We start from the raw sequence: 19,660 nt of genomic DNA, 5'->3' as shown, positions 1-19,660 counted from the left end.
TTTTGTCTTCAAAAAACTTTATTATTCAAATACAGATATACAAACACATTGAAAACATTAAATGCATACATACAGAAAAAAAGGGGCGCATGAAATTTCCATTAAAGAGGTTGTAAGGCATTGTCAGTGTTCAGAGTCCGGATGGCTTTCTTATTTGTCCTTTTAAAGTTTCAAAATATAATTTCATGTTATTTTTACTGTTGAAGAAGACGTTGTAGTCCGGTTACATCATGCTGTGACGAGGCTGGGGTCCTGTCCATAATTGGAGATGTTCAGGCACTCGGTTATTCCAACCTTACCGTACACAAACACACACACACACACACACACACACACACACACACACACACAGTCTGTCAGTCAGTCAACGGGACGGCTGTGGTGTGTGTTAGCCTTGTGAGCCGACCTGACACCTGCAGATTGAACACTGGCGACACTACGCTTCTCTGTCACCGTTGCTTTTCTGTTGCTGCTTTTCTCTGGTAAGTTATGGCGCTGTTTTTTTGTATTTTGTGGACTATCTTACGGTTATGAAGGGAAGGGATAGTCAAAAGTTAGCATAAACCGCGACATGGGGCGAATGTTAGTGAGTTTTCTGTTGCTGAGGAATGTAGCAGCTCAAAACGTTGAAGACGAATTTGAAATGGCAGCATGAATTTCCGAAAGGATTGCAACCTGTCAGAAAATGGAGATAGAACACACGCAATGCAACGCAACGTAGTAACGTTACTGTAACTTAATATAAATTGGCATTTCACAAGGGAACGTTAACGTTACATGTATAAGATGATTAGACCAGCGCCAGAATGGAGCTCACTGTCTGGGATAGAGTTCCACAACAATTCCTGCGTTTCAATATGGCGCACTAGTGATTCAGGTTAAATAATTAAGAAGCTGCGTGCCTGTCCTCGGGACTAAAGATAGGGCATTAAAGTGCTCATATTCTGCTCATTTTCAGGTTCGTAATTGTATTTAGAGGTTATATCAGAATAGGTTTACATGGTTTAATTTTCAAAAAACACCATATTTTTGCAGTACAAACTGCACATTACTGCAGCTCCTCTTTTCACCCTGTGTGTTGAGCTCTCTGTTTTAGCTACAGAGTGAGACCTCTCACTTCTGTTCCATCTTTGTTGGGAGTCGCATATGCAGTAGCTAGGTAAGGACTACTAGCCAGTCAGAAGCAGAGTATGAGGGCGTGTCCTGACAGTACCTAGGTAAGGACTACTAGCCAGTCAGAAGCAGAGTATGTGGGCGTGCCCTGACAGTACCTAGGTAAGGACTACTAACCAGTCAGAAGCAGAGTATGAGGGCGTGTCCTGACAGTACCTAGGTAAGGACTACTAACCAGTCAGAAGCAGAGTATGAGGGCGTACCCTGACAGTATCTAGGTAAGGACTACTAGCCAGTCAGAAGCAGAGTATGTGGGCGTGCCCTGACAGTACCTACGTAAGGACTACTAGCCAGTCAGAAGCAGAGTATGAGGGCGTGCCATGCTAGCAGCTAGGTGAGCATTATAACATGTGTTACAAAGTGACCACGTTTGTCTCTGAAGTAAAGGCTGGACTACAATAGAGCTGTTTGGAGCAGTTTGTGAACAGTGTTTTCTGTTGGAGATGGTAAGTCCCTTTGAGGTGGACTTTGGGCTTTTTCACTTTGTAAACCTATAACATGCACAAAAAAGATATAACACAATAAAGGAAAGGGGAAAAAGCATAATATGAGCACTTTATGCTTTGTTTATACTCGCGCTTGACACTGTATTGTTTGTTGCAGTAGCCTATTCTCCAACAACTTGCAGAGCTTGATTTATGGTTGTACGGAGGCTCCACGCAGAGCTTTCGCCGTGGCCTGATGTTTATACTTGTGCGTTAGTGTGTGTGTGCGTCGAGCCGGCATTTGTGTCTTGGGAGTAGGTGATAGAGCGAGGGAGAAAGTGGTGGAGTGATGGAGATTATCTTCAGAGTGAGTACCGACTCTAGAGTCCTAGTGAGAGAAACAAAGTGTTTCCCCTGTTCTTTCTGACCATGGTGGGAAATCTGGAGCAGGAAAAGTTAACTCTTTCCTTGATTTCATGTTGTTTTTGGAGAAGGAGAACCAGGAAATGAGACGGGGGGGAAATGCAACCTAAACTAAATTATAACTCGTTTGAAAACCTTGTTCTTTCACGTCCAACTTGGAAAACATTACAGCGATTTCTATTTGTTGTTGTTTACCACGCTCCGGGTCCATATTCTGAATTTTATTATTATACTCCAAGCATGCATTAAGGACACAAAATCCTGGATGACCTACAATTTCCTGATTTTAAACTCAGACAAAACCAAGGTTATTGTGCTGGACCCTAAACACCTCCGAAGCTCATTATCTAAAGATATAGCTACAGATAGGTCATCCAGGATTTTATGTCCTTAATGCATGCTTGGAGTTTAACTAACTGACTGTTTTTGTCTAGCTTGATTGATAGGTATAATTGGGTGTCATCTGCATAACAGTGGAAGTTAAGGGAGTGTTTCCTAATAATATTGCCTAGAGGAAGCATATATAAGGTGGTGATAGGGCTTGCCTTGCCTGAGTTCTGCGCTCTCCAAGTGTCCTTCTAGTTGTAGGCTAATTGTAGTTCAGTGATAAAATACCAAAGCACTGTGGCCCCTCCTGGCTTTAGTTGTTGTGCTCCTGCCAACACCAGAATATTTTTTCATGGTTTGGTACAGAGTGGTTTGGCTGACCTCATTCTGCAGCAGAGCTAATGGGCAGCAGAGTTACATAGCAGTGCACAGAGCCAACTACAGAGGGTGGAGAAAGCAAAAACGTGAAAATATTGGTCAGCTTCTTCCCCCAGTGGACAGAGCTGACGGCAAGTTTTGTAAGTCAAATTGATTTGCTTGCAATGTAAATATCCATCCAATGGCTTAGGATTTATTGTTGTAGCTTGTTACAGTGGGAAATGTCAAATCATATCTGTGTCAAGTAATATCCCTCACTAAAGCAAGACAGCAGAGAAGGGTGGGAAACTGATGTAAACACAGAATGGAAAAACTGCAGGTTTTAAATTAAAAAGGGCCTGGCAAATGTTTTGTATTAAATATAATAAACTCCTATAGATATAGGCTAGTTTAGAATGAAAACTCCACAGAATACCTTCTTACATTGTGTGTGTGTGTGTATATACACACATATATATATATATAGGGTGTCACGATTCTCAAAATCTTCGATTAAATTTTCAATTCTAAGGTCAAAGTTCAATTCTCGATTTTTACATTTTATTTTTTTAAAGCACAGGTTGCTATGTCATTATTTGAATAATATTCGAAAATTTAATCCTCAAATGCAGCCTGTTATTAATATGTACTACACTCCTCAGGCTTATGCATTGTCAATGTCACTACAAGCATGTGGTTGTTGTTACACATTCTGTCCACTAGAGGGACTTCCAACACCAGCCTGGCCTTGAAGGGGACCTATGTCACGGTGCATTGCATTTTGACAAATCAACAGAGAACTCTGTAGTGAAACATGATCTAACAAGTGTAGTGAAGCGGCTCTGTTGTAAAGGCTAACGGTGCTCGGTTAGCACAATGACATCATGTTAGAAAGCACAGCCGAAACCATTTGTCAAAAAATAAAGTAACAATAGTGTTAGCCACGATGCTAATGGCATTGATAAATAAGCCAAACGGTGCTGTCACTGCCATTTTAGTGATTTATAAGCAAACCTGTTTCTTGCAGATTGTCACGTTACTGAGAATACAACTGCCATGTAAGTCGTACTGCCAGTGGAAGAATACGGTACACGCACATAGCAGAGCTTGCCATAGACTGTATATAAACTGGACCAACAGATCCTGTGTCTCTGGACGGAGACCAGTGAAGGATATTAGAAGCCGTTACTGAGCAGCCTCCAACTGAAAGAGACGACGTAAATGTGACGTGAGCAACCTGTCTGAAAGTTGGAAGTCTTCTGGTAGCTGTGCCAAGAGAAATCTCAATCATTCCCAATCTAGCAGAGACGGAGAGCGTAGGTATATGTAAGGAGATAACATAGACACAGGCTAATTATTGATCACTAAAATGCTAGTTAACATTAGTAATTAAACTTAAACAGCTAATGGAAGTCCAAACTGCCTGAGAGCTTCTCCTGTACTATACGGTAATTCCTCTACTATGAGACAGTAAGTCTCGTGGTTATGACACAATCATTAGCCTATTTTTATAAAAACGTCTGCTACGGAGCCATAACGTGAGCTACAAGGTAATGGAGCCTTTTATACATCGTCGTGTTTCTTTAGAAATAAACAATGGACAAATAGAGTCTTTAAACTCTTCAGATGTAAAGTTATTCTCTGTCAAAGTGACGTCAAAATGAATGGCAGTCAATGGGATGCTAACGGTGGGTGAGCGCTAGGTAGCATCAAAATGGCGCCATAGGACCTACGCTTTCCAGACGTTCACTTACCCCATTGGAGCTTGCAAACTGTGGCTTTTTTGTCGACAACACGAACGTTGTCAACATAACTCACTGGAAATCCAAAATACTTCCACACTGGTGACTTCAGTGAAAGAGGAGGGGGTTCAAGTTCTGTCGATGGGTCTCCTACATCTGCAGTTGCCATGCTAACTTTTGACTGGCTGTATAAGTTAGAGGAGTTTGACTCGCAGCACTTCAACATGTGTGTGTTTTTTTGTGCTTGTCAAGCTGACCGGACGTGACATGGGGGCGTGGCAGCATAGACGATTCCATTTTTTTAATTCGAAGTTCGAGATTGTGACTTCATTTCGGTCGATTTCGAATTAAAATCGAATCGTGACACCCTTAATGAGTATGGAAAACAGGGATGCCTTGGTAGCTCACCGCGATGAGCGTGCGCCACCATTTACAAAGGCTTTAGTCTTTACCGCAGCAGCTGCAGGTTCGATTCCAACCCGTGGCCCCTTATCTGTCTTCAGCAGAAATGCCTAAAATGCCCCAAAAATAATCCTTAAAAAATATAGGTAGGCAGAGCTAGCAAACTTATTGGGCAGCCCCCTTATTAAACACAGTGCTGTTGGAACACAGCCTTGCATTTATGATTATTAATATAAAACCTTCAGATTCAGATAGCATGTTAACTCCAGGTAAAAATGTGGCCGTAATGTCAAGAAAAATGATCGATGATGAAGGTAGATTTATAGCAGGACTTTGTATTGACTGCATAGGCCTATGGTACAGGTGTATATAATAAAGTGTTAATGCATTGTATATGGTAAACGCTGGTAGAATACTGTTTTCCTGCTGGTTGATATTAGTCACACACTACTGAAAACACTGCTATATAAGGCCATCTTTGTAGAGCCTTTTATCACAAAGCACCCCTCTCAAACAGAGTGAGATTTTCCTCTTGGATTTTGGCTGTCTGGCTTTGAATATGTGTCTCCATTATGTGAACGCTTTAGAGGATCTTTTCTCATGCTGCCACAAAAAATAGATCCAGAGAGATTCAATATTCTTCAGCCTCTGGCGACGATCAGACTGTTCATCTATTTGATTCACTTATTAGCTGTAGTCAGAAATATATGTAGCTACAGTTATGGGCAGATGTACCTCAGTATGTTTTTAAGTCATAAATCCCAGCCATGAACGGTCAATATCTATTTTTGGGCCCAGAGAATAATTCAACCGCTGTGCTTCGCTTTCTTTCTCCCCTCTCTGTCTCTCTGTCTCACTTCAGTGTGACTGTGTTTCTCATGGCCGTCCTCCTCAGACGTGGACTTTTCGTGGCCCTGCATCACGCCCTTGGGCAAGGCAGCAACTCAGTCTGCCACCCTGCACTGCCTGCTGCTCTTCTAGGTAGAGTAACCTGTTAGCTTTGGTGTCAACATGTCCTGGTGTGACTGTAGCATTTCTCTCTGTCTTTTGAAGGAAGCTGACTGGCCTGCACAGAGCCCACTTCCAAACTAGTTTTAATGTCACAAAAGCCTGCTCCCACATCCACATCTTAAAGCCATATTCAAGGTGAGCACAGTGCAACATTCTGAATGAGTGTGAACACAGCCTTCTTGTATCAAACTCATGCATCATTCTGCACAGTGAAGGTTCAAAAATAGTAAAACAATAGGTAAAAGACATGTTTGAGTGGAGGGGGACTTTCTATCACACATGCAATCTTGAGGTGTCCACATGCTTTTGGTAATTTAGTGCGTATGGGCTGATTGCTTCGCTTGTGGTGGTGTTTTTTGTAGCATTCTCCAGAACCAAATTGTACTACAAAATTACTTCCACAAAGACCCCAAAGCACTTAATATGCAACTCCACTGTATAGCCTGCTACTGACTTACAGTGTAATTCTACATCAGAGGAAACCATTGTACTACTACATTTACCTGACCGAGAACGTGGCAGATTCAGAATTTAATTACAAAATATCACAATGAAAATGTGGAGTAATCAGACATTAGCCTCATGGACTCATGGCAGTGTTTAGTCTTTATTGTTCGGCCGTTTGGTTTTATTCACAGTTTTTTAATATCCAATATCCAATGCTGTATTTAAACTGCTCCAAAATCCAAACCCTAAGTTCATTGGGTACCCAGGAAACCAAGTGTTAAGTGGATTGGATACACGGTTCATAAGATATTTCAAAGACACACGCACACGCACACGCACACGCTAGGGGTGGCACGGTTCACAAAACCCATGCTTCGGTTCGTATCACGGTTTTAGGGTCACGGTTTGCGGTTCTTTGCGGTTCTTGTTGTTATTTTTTCTTTTAATCTTTAACACTCAATAAATATACTTCAGCATATGATATATAGCTTAATTATCCACAATGTAGGATACAGTATTAAAAAATAGTTGATATCATGTAATCATGCACAAACTGAATTTGACTTGACTTTAAGCACTTTATTGGGGCCATCTCTGGGGAAAGCTAGGTGAGATTTTGATACAGCGAGAGGGAAGACAATGATTTCAACAAGCTTTTCATTTATTTGGCAGAAAAAGGAGAATGTGTATTGCCATCTACAGGAACTTATGTGCCTTTTTTTGCACACGAAGATTGAAATATTACAGAATATCAATTGAAATAACTTGCATTTATCAAACTGCCAACTTCAGTGTAGCTCTTACAAAAAGTGTATCAGAATGCATTAAACATTTTTTTTTAATAGTTCTTTAAAAATAAAAGGAAACTTATTTTGGGGAGAATACAATTACTCTGGGCTGAGTGTTCCTATAGTAACCTTACCAAAAAGGCTCAGGATGCTGCAAATGTTGGTATAATATGAAAATGGCTGGTGGATTTAAGACAAAAAATAATAATTTATTGAATGAATCAAATTTGAAAATATCTGTCAGTGGCTTGTTGATCTTTGTGTGCGTGTGTGCGTCAGTCACGGGGGGGAACTGAGCCCCACCCGCTGCAGAGAGCCGACAGGATTGAAACTGCAGCAGCTTCAGCAGCTTTAGGGTGAAAAAAAAGGTTACACCGTACATTGATGTTAAAATGTATACAGGTTGGCAGGATGGTCTGAAATGTTTTGCACGGTCTTTCGCTGTATGTTTTGTTGGTAACTTGTCCACACCTCTTCTTTCACGCGAAAGGGAAACGCACTGTCTGAGGTCACATACAGGCACGAGGCTACATTGCGTATGCGTCGAACCGTGCCACCCCTAACACACACACACACACACACACACACACACACACACACACACACACACACACACACACGGGTTCCCCGATTTATTAGATAGATATCTCATGTTAAAGTTGGGTCATGTATAAATGTCATTTGATTAATTCTAATTTTTGTAATGAAGGAATTGGTCATAAGTGCAGGATAAGGTATTAATTTTATGTTTTTAGTTTTTCTAGGTGTGTGTCCATGTTCCTTCCTCATGCCTTCAAACTCTGCATTATCAGTGGGAATCCCATACAGATCCTGATCCAGCGCCTTCATTCCACTTCTTGTCTTTAATGCTGTTCAGTATCTTGATCTGTGTTGTTTCTCCCTGTCTGCCCCCCCTTCATCCAGCCTAGTCCTTGGTTGTAGCCCTGCTGTGAAGTGTTTGGTTCTACTGGTGGGTGGAGTACCTCTCTCCAGCAGCCATGTCGGGCTTCAATCTCCTGCATCTAATAACCAAGAGCCAGCCTGTAGCTCTGAGGCCCTGCAGTCTTCCCTCAGGTCCACTGACTGGGTGCTGTGTGCCTGCTGTGCTCTGCCTCTCTAAAGCCTTAACACCTGGCATGTCTTTACTGTCCTAGTCGACGTGTGTTCAGAATGATGTGAGCTGCTTTTAGTTCTATTTGATCGGTTCTCTTGGGGAGTACCAATCAAATCTTTGCAGTGAACGATGCTTAGGAGCTCCCAGATTGGACCACCAGATTCAGATAAAGCCTAATTTTAAATTTCTAGTTTTATTTTATACTAATAACCCTATTATTAATACAATATAGATTATAAGAAATGAGATGGAGACGCATTGTCCATGCCAAAATGAAAAACGGTCAACTGTCCAATCACAGCTTGGGTGGAGATTATCGGTGCTGACATTAAAACCTGTGAGCTAGTCGGCCGGATAGACACCAGTCTTGATTGCACGTTTAATTCCTTTTGTGGTTGACAGTCTGCAGTTTTGAGGAATGGATTGTGCTCCAGGAGGCTATACACTGATTTACTCATGATACTTATTTCTACTGCACGATTCCGCTTTACTCAACTCACTTTTGGTACCAGGTGCTTTTCTCTATTTCCTTTTATACTGCAGATACTGTAGTACCTCCTCAGTGTAGGCAGGATTCTCAGCGGATTGTCATAGCGACGGCGCATGAAACTGCTAACATCTTCATCTTTAACTGGACACTTGCTGGATCCATGTCTGCACTTCGTCCATTGTATGCCGTAGTGTACGCCGTAGTGTACGCAGTAGTGTACGCAGTAGTGTACGCTGTAGTGTACGTAGTGTACGCCGTAGTGTACGCCGTAGTGTATGCCGTAGTGTATGCCATAGTGTACGTAGTGTATGCCGTAGTGTACGCCGTAGTGTACGCCGTAGTGTACGCCGTAGTGTATGCCGTAGTGTACGTAGTGTACGCCGTAGTGTACGCCGTAGTGTACGTAGTGTATGCTGTAGTGTACGCCGTAGTGTATGCCGTAGTGTATGCCGTAGTGTATGCCGTAGTGTATGCCGTAGTGTACGCCGTAGTGTATGCCGTAGTGTATGCCGTAGTGTACGCCGTAGTGTACATAGTGTACGCCGTAGTGTATGCCGTAGTGTACATAGTGTATGCCGTAGTGTACGCCATAGTGTACGTAGTGTACGCTGTAGTGTATGCGTATTTAGCATATGCATATGTAGTGTATGCCGTAGTGTATGCCGTAGTGTATGCGTATGTAGCATATGCATATGTAGTGTATGCGTATGTAGCGTATGCGTACGTAGCGTATGCCGTAGCGTATGCCGTAGCGTATGCTGTAGTGTATACCGTAGTGTACGCTGTAGTGTACGCTGTAGTGTACACTGTACTGTACGGCGTAGTGTACGCCGTAGTGTATACCGTAGTGTACGCTGTAGTGTATGCGTATGTAGCGTATGCCGTAGCGTATGCCGTAGTATATACCGTAGTGTACGCTGTAGTGTATGCTGTAGTTTTGCGGACTGCCATTTTAAAATCTGGAGCAAGTAAATAAATAAATCGCGGCCACTAGTGACGGTAGCTTGGCTATTTGACAAAATGGTGGCTTTGTGCAGGTCCTATGTTGCGCTTGTGACGATTCTCTTGAACAATGAGTGGTGTGCAGTGTTTTAACTCCAACCTTTTAGTATTGTCTCAGCTTGCCTGGAACCTCGACTGAGGTGGTACCAAAAAAAGTACCAGGACAACTTTTGCCTTTGTACAACAGAGGCTTCTGTTACACGGAAATTGATAATCAGGATGCCAGCTGGTCATTTTCAATTTTCATTTTCCCAATGAGTGATGGAATATTGCAAGAATCACCATAGAAACCGAACTCGCGCAAACAGAAAACCTGACAGTAAACCAGATATAGATCCTAGATATTATACTTCAAGCATTCAGGCAAGCATTATGTTTTTCCAGAGATAAGGCTTGCATGCTCATTGATAGACCCACCCTGTGGCGTCTAACATGAACCTCAGCATATACTGTGTGTTTAAACACAGAGAGATCTGTAGTGTATTGGGATTTCCACCAGGTGGCAGCGTAACCTAGCTCAATGCTTTGTGTACATTTGTGTGCAGCGTTTAGACTATGGCTGCCAGCTAAAGGGCTTATCAGATCGAACCTGATTTGCGCTGGGCTTGCCGCTGGGTCGACGGCAGCAGCGTAAGTTCGCAGGCAGCACGCTGCTGCTACGCCTGCACTTTGCTCAACGCAGCAAAACACTGTCGTGGCACAGGCCATCGAATTAGACCAGAACCAATGTTTTATGAAAATAATTACAGTCACACTATTAGTTTACCCTCTTGTATTTATTAGTATATAGCAATGCATTTCAACAAAAAATTGTTCTGTGTTATAAATAAAATATATAAATAATATTTAAATCCCTACATGTTTTGTTGGCTATGGCCACTAGGGCAGGGGTCGTCAACGTTTTTCAAGCCAAGGACCCCTTTACTGAAAGAGAGACGGAGCCCGACCCGAGCCCAACCCAGTTAAAATCTCATTTTTTTTCTCATACTAATGAGACGTGTACGTTCGTTAGTGTGGAAATCTTTTATTAAGCAACTGTAGGAAGGCATTCAGAAATGTCAACAGATGAGGCATCAGCACACACGGGGCAACAAGCGCACGTTAACACAGGCGCGCACCTACATAATAAGCTGTTTTTAAATTTAAAATGCCTAAGTGCCTTATGCCTGTTTCGACAGAGCCCGAACTTGAACATCATTTCTAAATATCTGTCCGAACCCGGACTGGCTCGTCGGGTCCCAACGGGCCAGTCCGGGTATCCATCCTCTAACCCCCTACTATGTTTATTGTATAAAATTAAGTTGCATATTAAACTGGGCCTACAATAACCTGTGGGGCCGCCTAAAACCTTTATACATATATTTTTGCATAGAATTTTTAACATGATTTTATAAATCATGTTTTAATGTTAAACATACATGTGGCACAGTGAATCCATATACTGTATCTGAGGATGGCCTTAGTGACATCCTTTCCCATAGGCCAGTAAGCCTATCATCAGTGGGGATTCATATTTGATGATAATATGTTAGAACCCCCTATTGAAGAGCCCTTCAGTAGGGTGTTCAGTGAGCCCCCTGAACCAACGCAAACTGCGCCTGTGACTTTCGCCAATTGAAAACCAAAAAAGAGCGAGTTGAGTCGAGCCGTACCGTGCAGTGGAAATGCAGTATCAGAGATCATTCTCGCTGAATTCTCAGGTAGTGTTGACAATTAAGCTCAAAGTCTAGAAGGAAAACTCTTTGCCAATTAGTTCTCTACTACTCTAAGCTGTGATTGGACAGTTGATTGTTTTTTTTTTTTATTTTGACATGGAAAATGCTTTTTTGTTTGTTTGTTTTTTAAAGGGAAAAGGCTCCCTATAACTAACATAGTCTTCTTTACCAAGTGTTTAGTTTTTATGTGGCATGGAAAATTCATGTCACAATGCTATTAAAGGCTAAATAAGATACATTTTCATTTAAATATCACAAGCTAAATGCATACATAAAAAGCAGATATATAAGAAATTGTATTGTTTTTACCTTCATTTCTTACTTTTAAATTGAATTTATTTAGGAATTGTAAATCGTCCATAGTTGTATGCTTATTTTTATGCCAACTACATAAGGGTTTTTGTAGGGCCATACTTTATCAGTGGTTTTGCATGTTTTAGCACATTTACAGCTGACTCCCACTTAAACCATTTTGTGGTTAAGTATGGGTATTTTGTTTACTGTTCCAGGAGTCCATTGAATTCTATTTATTGCTGTACAGTATAAGAATTAATTAACAGACTCCTCAAACTTGCGTGTATAATCCATCATAGTGAACATCAACTCTGCATTAATGTATGGCAATTTACAGTGCTCCGCATAAGTGAATACATCCATGCTAAATTTGACTAAAAAGAGGAATAAAAAAAATCATCTTTTGGAAATTGATCTTAATGCCTTAATCCAACCTTTAAGGACACCAATTTTCTTTGTGAATGAATAATGTATCGTAAATAAATAAATGTTCTTCCTTAAAATACAGAGGGCATAAGTCAGTACACCCCTATGTTAAATTCCCATAGAGGCAGGCAGATTTTTATTTTTAAAGGCCAGTTATTTCATGGATCCAGGATACTATGCATCCTGATAAAGTTCCCTTGGCCCCCACATCATCACATACCCTTCACCATACCTAGAGACTGGCATGGGGTACTTTCCATAAAATCATCTCTCAATGCAAATCAAACCAGCTATCAGGCTAACTGAAATAAAACCATGCCAATATGTAGGTATTAAACAGCTGACATTTGTGCCAGGTACAAAACTTAAAACCTAACTTCCTAAGGTTCCAGATATTCAAGACCTAAAGAGACTACAGTCACACCATGGAATTTTCAGTGTAAAATGTCATTAAGGCCTCAACATAGAAATTCACACTACTTTGTTTACATCAGCATGGGCCCATCTGTGTCACCACCCACACACTCCTGACGTGCTGGTGTAAGATACAACAATGTGTGCCATGGGTGGTCAAAAAAGTCAGCAGGGTACCTTTTTTTTAAAAAAAAATGGTTTATAATCCTCATATTCCTTTTGAGTTCAGCGTCTGTTGAGTTTGTAGCTCTAATCACCCGCTGCTGTCACACAGCTGAATGTTGAAGTGCTAACAGAATAATCAAATGATTCACGCTTTGCTTCCCTGCAGCTTGCATGCACTGGTTGTTGTGGTTTGGTTTAACTTGACACTCAAATGTTAAAATGTTTTATTGCACATTGGTTCTTTTTGTGTTTTTCGTTTTGGATTAAAACAAGATGTATGTTTAGTCTTGCACAACAAGCGTCAGTTATGCAGAATTAGTGTCTGCGTGATGACGCAGTGATGATTCTTTCATATCTGAGGACAAAAGGTATCAGAGCAAGGTATTAATTACCTTTTTAAGATCTACTTATCAGTGTTGGACGAAGCATTCAGATCCTTTACTTAAGTAAAAGTACTAATACCACACTGAAAATGTTACTTCAGTGAAAGTATGCAAGTATCATCAGGACAGGACTTGTAGGCCGTTATATTTTTGGGTAGTTTAATTTATTATAAACATGGTATTTTATAAACTACATATGTTTTTAGGTGCAAAAATCTTAATTTGTAAAGTAACTAGTAACTAAAGCTGTCAGATGAATGTAGTGGAGTAAAAAGTACAATATTTCTCTCTGAAATGTAGTGGAGTAGAAGTAGAAAGTGGCATGAAAAGAAAAGACTCAAGAAAAGTACAGGTACCTTAAATTTGTACTTAAGTGCATCTTGAGTAAATGTACTTAGTTACATTTCACCACTGCTTATGTCACAAAAAAAAACATGCTAAAAAGAACCTGAACAACTATCCAGTTTATCCAGAACAGCTGGCAGTGACACCAGAGACACACAGACACACACACACACACACACACACACACACACACACACACACACACACACACACACACACACACACACACACACAGGACCATCCCTTCTCGTACAGTTCATTCATAGATACAGAGCCCATGCCTTTTGGTGAATATGATATTACAAACCCCAATTCCAATGAAGTTGTGACGTTGTGTAAAACGTAAATAAAAACAGAATACGATAGACCTTTCCCAATTCCCAGTTTGCGCATCCCCAATTCCTCTCCTTGATTCCTCTCCTCACGTCTTCGTCCTGCCCACAGGAGATCCGAGCCGAGGAGTCGAGGAAGAGCCTCGAGGAGAGAGGAGTCGAGGCAACAGCCATTTAACAAACACGAGACATCTCTCCCTAGGATCCGTCATCAAAAGCGACGTCGATTACATACGACGTGCACACAACTGCATCAGCTGTCTATCGTTATGTCATACGCTGCATTTTATGATCTCTGTCAGAGGAGCAGAACCGTGTTCATGACAACTTCTATATATTTACTTTGAGTTCAATTCACAACTTGGTAAAATGTGATAATGTACATTTTTATTTGTTGTATTTAACACACATACACATAGCTTATTTGCTTATTTCAGCAAGACAATGCTAAGCCACATTAGCATGTGTCAGCGACATCTTTGTTATTAAATGTCACCAAGGTAACATGTGATCTCGTGAAGTGCTGTCCCAATCCCATTTCTACCTCTCTGAGCCCATGTGGCCTCACACACTCACTCACTCAGCACCTGAGATCAGTTAAGTCTGAGTCTTTAGTCCTTTCCTCAGGGCTCCCTTTGGGATGGGGCCATTGTCTTTGTAGTGTATTCAATTGAACATAGGTTGAAAAGGATTTGCAAATCATTGAATTCTGTTTTTAATTTACGTTTTACACAACGTCCCAACTTCATTGGAATTGGGGTTTGTACAACAATTTCAGAGTTGACGTCAAACATAGTTGAATAAACATGTTGTCATATATTTTTTTTTATGTCCAATATTCTAAGGCAAAAATAACTGCTTCTGTGCTACTATCTAAAAGTCTAATGAACGCACTGTTTATTTTTGTCCATTATACAGTAAGCTCACTTTTTTCGGCCAACCTGCTTTTATTTCTATCGTGTGACTAAGCATGACGTTGAGACCGGCATCAGAAAATGCATAGCTAACTGCATAGTTAATATTTGTTGTCCTCCCTGCTTCCCCCCCATCAGGAGCATGTAGGACTAAGAAGACCTGGCCAGTGAGCTTCCCTCAGGAGGAGCTGAAGAAACGGCTCACACCTACGCAGTACCACGTTACCCAGGAGAGAGGAACGGAGAGGTGGGACGAGCCGCTGGAACCACCTGCTCACCACAAGCACTTATACATCGAGTTACATGTTCTGCAGTGCTGCTGCCATTTGCTGTAGTGTGATTTGGAAAATTCCACAGCTCCCTCTTCAGATGCACCAATCAGGGCCAGGGGGGGTGTTTAACTGCGTGTCAATCACTGCTCATGCACACACATTCATTCTCCCTTGTGGGGGGAGGGGCTTAGGAGACAGTTTTGGGCTTTAGCAGAAAGGAGGGGAGGGACTGAGAAGTTGTCGATGTTCAAAGTCCTGGATCTTCACAATCCTACCTACAGCACCTTTAATACAAAAACTGTTTGGTGGTGTTTATACGCTTATCATGGCAATCCACAACCCAAGCTTATTAGGGAAAGGAATATGAAAATATGACTGTTCTCAACTTTCAATTTATATTCTTCATTTTCTTGTTTTCAGAATTTCATTGAATATTCTTGTTTCATTTAATCTTCTTTCCTGCCATAACACACACACACACACACACACAAATTATTACTGATGTATTTTCTTAAATACACCTTACCTACAATTATGAGCAGACGCCCTGACAATCCCTTCTTTTAACAGCCTACGTGATGTCTTTGACTGTGTGAAATTGTGATATTGTCGCGTCATGAATATTGAACGAAGACATAAAAAATGTGAGTCCTGGTCGTGATTCGGATACAAAATCCTTGCGCACCACGGAGCGTCTCCTGCCCGACTGCTTACCGTGCTGTCAGCTGAAGAATCAATCACACCAAGCAATTAAAAACAAACAAAAAAGCAATGAGGTTTCTCCCATGAATACAGTATTTGTCGCACCCTAAACAATAACTAATTTGTTCATCATGTTGGGCCATTCAATGTGACTAATACAGCTACTTTCCACAGTGCCTTCACTGGAGGGTTCACACATCATAAAGATGAGGGGACCTACACTTGTGTTGTCTGCGGGGCCCAGCTGTTCAGGTGAGAGCTGCTGTGTGTGTGTGTGTGTGTGTGTGTGTGTGTGTGTGTGTGTGTGTGTGTGTGTGTGTGTGTGTGTTTTGTTGATGTTAGGAGCCATTACACTCCACTACAATGTTAAAGAGTAATGTAAGAAAGGTGATACAGTACTTTTTTTTTTTAAACATTGAAATGAACAAACTTTTTCTAATTAACATTTTTGTTTCCCTTTATAGCTCAAACACTAAATTTGACTCCGGATCAGGTAAGTTGAGCCACTGTAACCCACTAGGCCAGTTTTCTTCACCTGCAGGTCTTTTCTCTGATCTGTTATCTTTACAAGCCGGGGCTATTTCAGCCCGAGCAAGTCACATCTCTGAAGCCTGAACGTACTGTAGAAAATGATCGGCTTTGTCTTTATATACATACATTCTTTTCTTGTTTGGGGTTTTGTGATTTAAACAGCTTCACTAAACGTGACAAACTATAGACGTTAAACGTAGCACTCGCGCGTTAAAAGACACTGGGCGCCATTTAGATAACGTTATAGCTGTAGCTTCTTAGCCTAAATGGCAGCGTACGTACATATGAAAATACAAAGATATTGAGCAACATTGCTTATTTGTGACAATCATGTAATGACAGTTATCATAGTTAGCCAGGAACCATGTTTTACTTACTTCTCAAACATACAAGAACTTTCCTCCTGCTCATCCGCAGGCTCCATTTGTCAACAACACACTCACTTCTGTTGTTGCTTATGTATTTGTGTTGTAGCTTTTGCGTTTGTGTTTTGTGTGGCTTTTGTATTTTGTGTTGAACCGTCTTGGCCACCGTAGTGCTGGACCGACCAATCGATAGATTTTGATGTTGTCTTCAAAGCTAGCACCAGCTCACATCAGACACACAGTACGACCAGCGCTGTCCTTTGCATGTCCCTCCACCTGTGTGCCCCCCCCTTCCTAACATGATGCCGTCATGTGTTCAGGTTGGCCGTCCTTCTTTGACCTTCTGAAGGAAGAGTCCGTCACTGTCTCAGATGATTTCTCCTATGGGATGCACAGAGTGGAGATTACCTGCAGCCAGGTACACTAGAAACACTGCATTACACCATAACCGCATCTGTTGTTTAATCCTTTGGCACAAAGTGGCTGTGAGAATAAAATCAAATGCACAGCAGCTTTCTCGCAGTTTTTAAACAGACACACAGAAAAACAAACTAGTCACAGAAAACAACTAGTGAAAGAAAAATGACACAATAGTACTTGAAACAAAAATAGAACCAGAAACATTGAAATACTTGTAATGAATGAATATGAAATAAACCCTGTTCTGTATCTAAATATTTTGGAAATAGAATAATTGTTTTAGTTTTACTTCTCTTATGTGTCTTTGAGGCTTAAAGGGTATCATATTTTACAGTGTGTTTACTTAAAGTGCTCATATTCTGCTTTTTGGCTTTTCCCCTTTCCTTTATTGTGTTATGTATCTTTTTTGTGTATGTTATAGGTTTACAAAGTGAAAAAGTCCAAAGTCCACCTCAAAGGGACTTACCATCTCCAACAGAAAACACTGTTCACAAACTGCTCCAAACAGCTCTATTGTAGTCCAGCCTTTACTTCAGAGACAAACGTGGTCACTTTGGAACACACGTTATAATGCTCTCCTAGCTGCTAGCATGGTACTCCCTCATACTCTGCTTCTGACTGGCTAGTAGTCCTTACCTAGGTACTGTCAGGACACGCCCTCATACTCTGCTTCTGACTGGCTAGTAGTCCTTACCTAGGTACTGAGCATGTGCGACTCCCAACAAAGATGGAACAGAAGTGAGAGGTCTCACTCTGTAGCTAAAACAGAGAGCTCAACACACGGGGTGAAAAGAGGAGCTGCAGCAATGTGCAGTACAACAAAAATATTTTTTGAAAATGAAACCACATAAACCTATACTGATATAACCTCTAAATACAGTGATGCACCTGAAAATGAGCAGAATATGAGCACTTTAACTGACAAGTGTCACAGCCTATCATACCCAGCCATGGCGTGTCCCTTTCACCAAATGTGGATCTTCTGGATTCATTGAAGTCTGCTCCCTGTGCCCAGTGCTATATTCCACTTTTATAAAATAGCTCAGCTTCCTGTCACTTCACAGTTCTCGGCCATCGCAGCACACATTTGGCAAGAGAGTTCCAGGGCAAAGGATCGTGTTAAAACCAACATTAGCCCTGTGTGCGTAAACAAATCCCCGTTGAATTCAACTGGCAACGTATTGCGTCTGCCAATCAAATGTGCAAGTGCACATTCCGGATACTGTAGAACAAAGCCCTGGCAGCATATCACTCCCATCCTCCAACAGCTCCACTTGTTGCCAGTCAAGTCCTGCATCACCTACAAATCTCTCCATGGACTCTCACCACTACCTCCCAGATCTCCTCCACCCCTACACTCAGTCACGTTCCCTGCGGTCCTCAGACAAGGACCTGCTGGACACCCCCCGCACCAGGTTGCGGACTTTTGGGTACAGGGCTTTCTCTGCCAATGCTCCCACACTCTGGAACAGTCTACCACTCCAGGTCCGCTCTGCCCCTTCCGTGGCCATGTTCAAAAAGCACCTCAAATGGGCATGTTGATAATGCACAACGTGTTACTAAAATGTCTAAAAAGCTGTTAATGAATCCTTCGCATTGTGTTTCAGTGTGGAGCTCACCTGGGACACCTGTTTGATGATGGACCAAGACCCACAGGAAAACGCTACTGCGTCAACTCGGCCTCATTGGGTTTCCAGCCCAATGGCGCCCCCTCCTCTACCTCCAGCTCTGCGGCAGAGGACGGAGCTGCCAGCAGCTCAGTGAGCAATGGGAAGACGGAGCTGTGAAAGAGACTCATGAACTGCAGCAGGCTGACAGCTGTGCCTGTGTAGGGAGAGCTCGCATACATAAAAGAGTTTTTGGTTCTGTTATTGATTGGCAATGTAAAGATAGTAGGTGGTTCTGTTATTACGAAAGGAAGGAAGGTGCTCAGGCTTTAGACTCAGAAATACTCTGATGTATTCTCTATCACAAAAGGAAAGGACACGCTGAAAAAAAAAAAAAGTCACAGTTTGCAAGACACACTGTATCCGCTGATTGCCTTAAAAGGAATTCCCTAATTCCCTTTATTTTCTCAATCTGGACAGTAGCATTTGTTCTGCTAATTTAAACCTGGATGAAGCGCTGTGTAATAGACACACACACATACGCACGCGCATATAAAATGTAGAGCCTTTTTTTATATTCTAACTAAAACATATTTTTGTTGGAGTATATTTTTGAAGTGAATTTGATACTGAGAGATTGATGTAATGAAATTGTCTATGCAAGTGCTCCTGGCAGCAGTAACAGAGCATACTGTGACAGATAGCATCTTAATGTGGACAAATACAAGTACTGTAGTCTTTAGGTCACTTCCTGTATTTGTTCCTCTTTGCAGTAGGAAATATTTTGAGTTTGTGTTCACAGCTTGCATTAAAAATAGTTACTGTGTGAATAAAGTATCTAGAAACACTGACCTTCTTGTTCCATGTTTTTGAAAACTGTAAATAGGTATATACAAAACAATCTCAACTCAAGGTGTACTTTCTAGTTTCTTTAGAGCTTTCACGTTTTGGTGTGCCACTGTTCTGTCCCAGAGAGGTCCAGAGGTAAGGGAAGAAACATAAGGCGAATGTGTATTTATTTTTATTTATTATTAAACTTGCTTACAGATACAAATGAATAAATAATGCGAGCGA

The 19,660-nt window shown here is 41.4% G+C and overlaps 1 protein-coding gene across 1 annotated transcript; it reads left to right on the top strand.

Moving 5' to 3' along the window:
• The first annotated feature begins 200 nt into the window (after positions 1-200).
• msrb3 (methionine sulfoxide reductase B3) lies at positions 201-19,438 on the top strand. The gene is made up of 8 exons (XM_031288225.2): positions 201-317; positions 356-482; positions 5,712-5,830; positions 14,828-14,936; positions 15,838-15,915; positions 16,128-16,156; positions 16,880-16,977; positions 18,587-19,438. Exons 1-8 carry the CDS (start codon positions 269-271, stop codon positions 18,764-18,766), a joined length of 789 nt encoding a protein of 262 aa, XP_031144085.1. The 5' UTR covers positions 201-268; the 3' UTR covers positions 18,767-19,438.
• The last annotated feature ends 222 nt before the right edge of the window (positions 19,439-19,660 follow it).

Source organism: Sander lucioperca, chromosome 20 (genome assembly GCF_008315115.2).
Source record: "Sander lucioperca isolate FBNREF2018 chromosome 20, SLUC_FBN_1.2, whole genome shotgun sequence".
In the NCBI taxonomy this organism is placed as follows: Eukaryota; Metazoa; Chordata; class Actinopteri; order Perciformes; family Percidae; genus Sander; species Sander lucioperca.
Note: the sequence above shows the minus strand (reverse complement) of the source record. Positions and strands in the feature narration are given on the sequence as shown.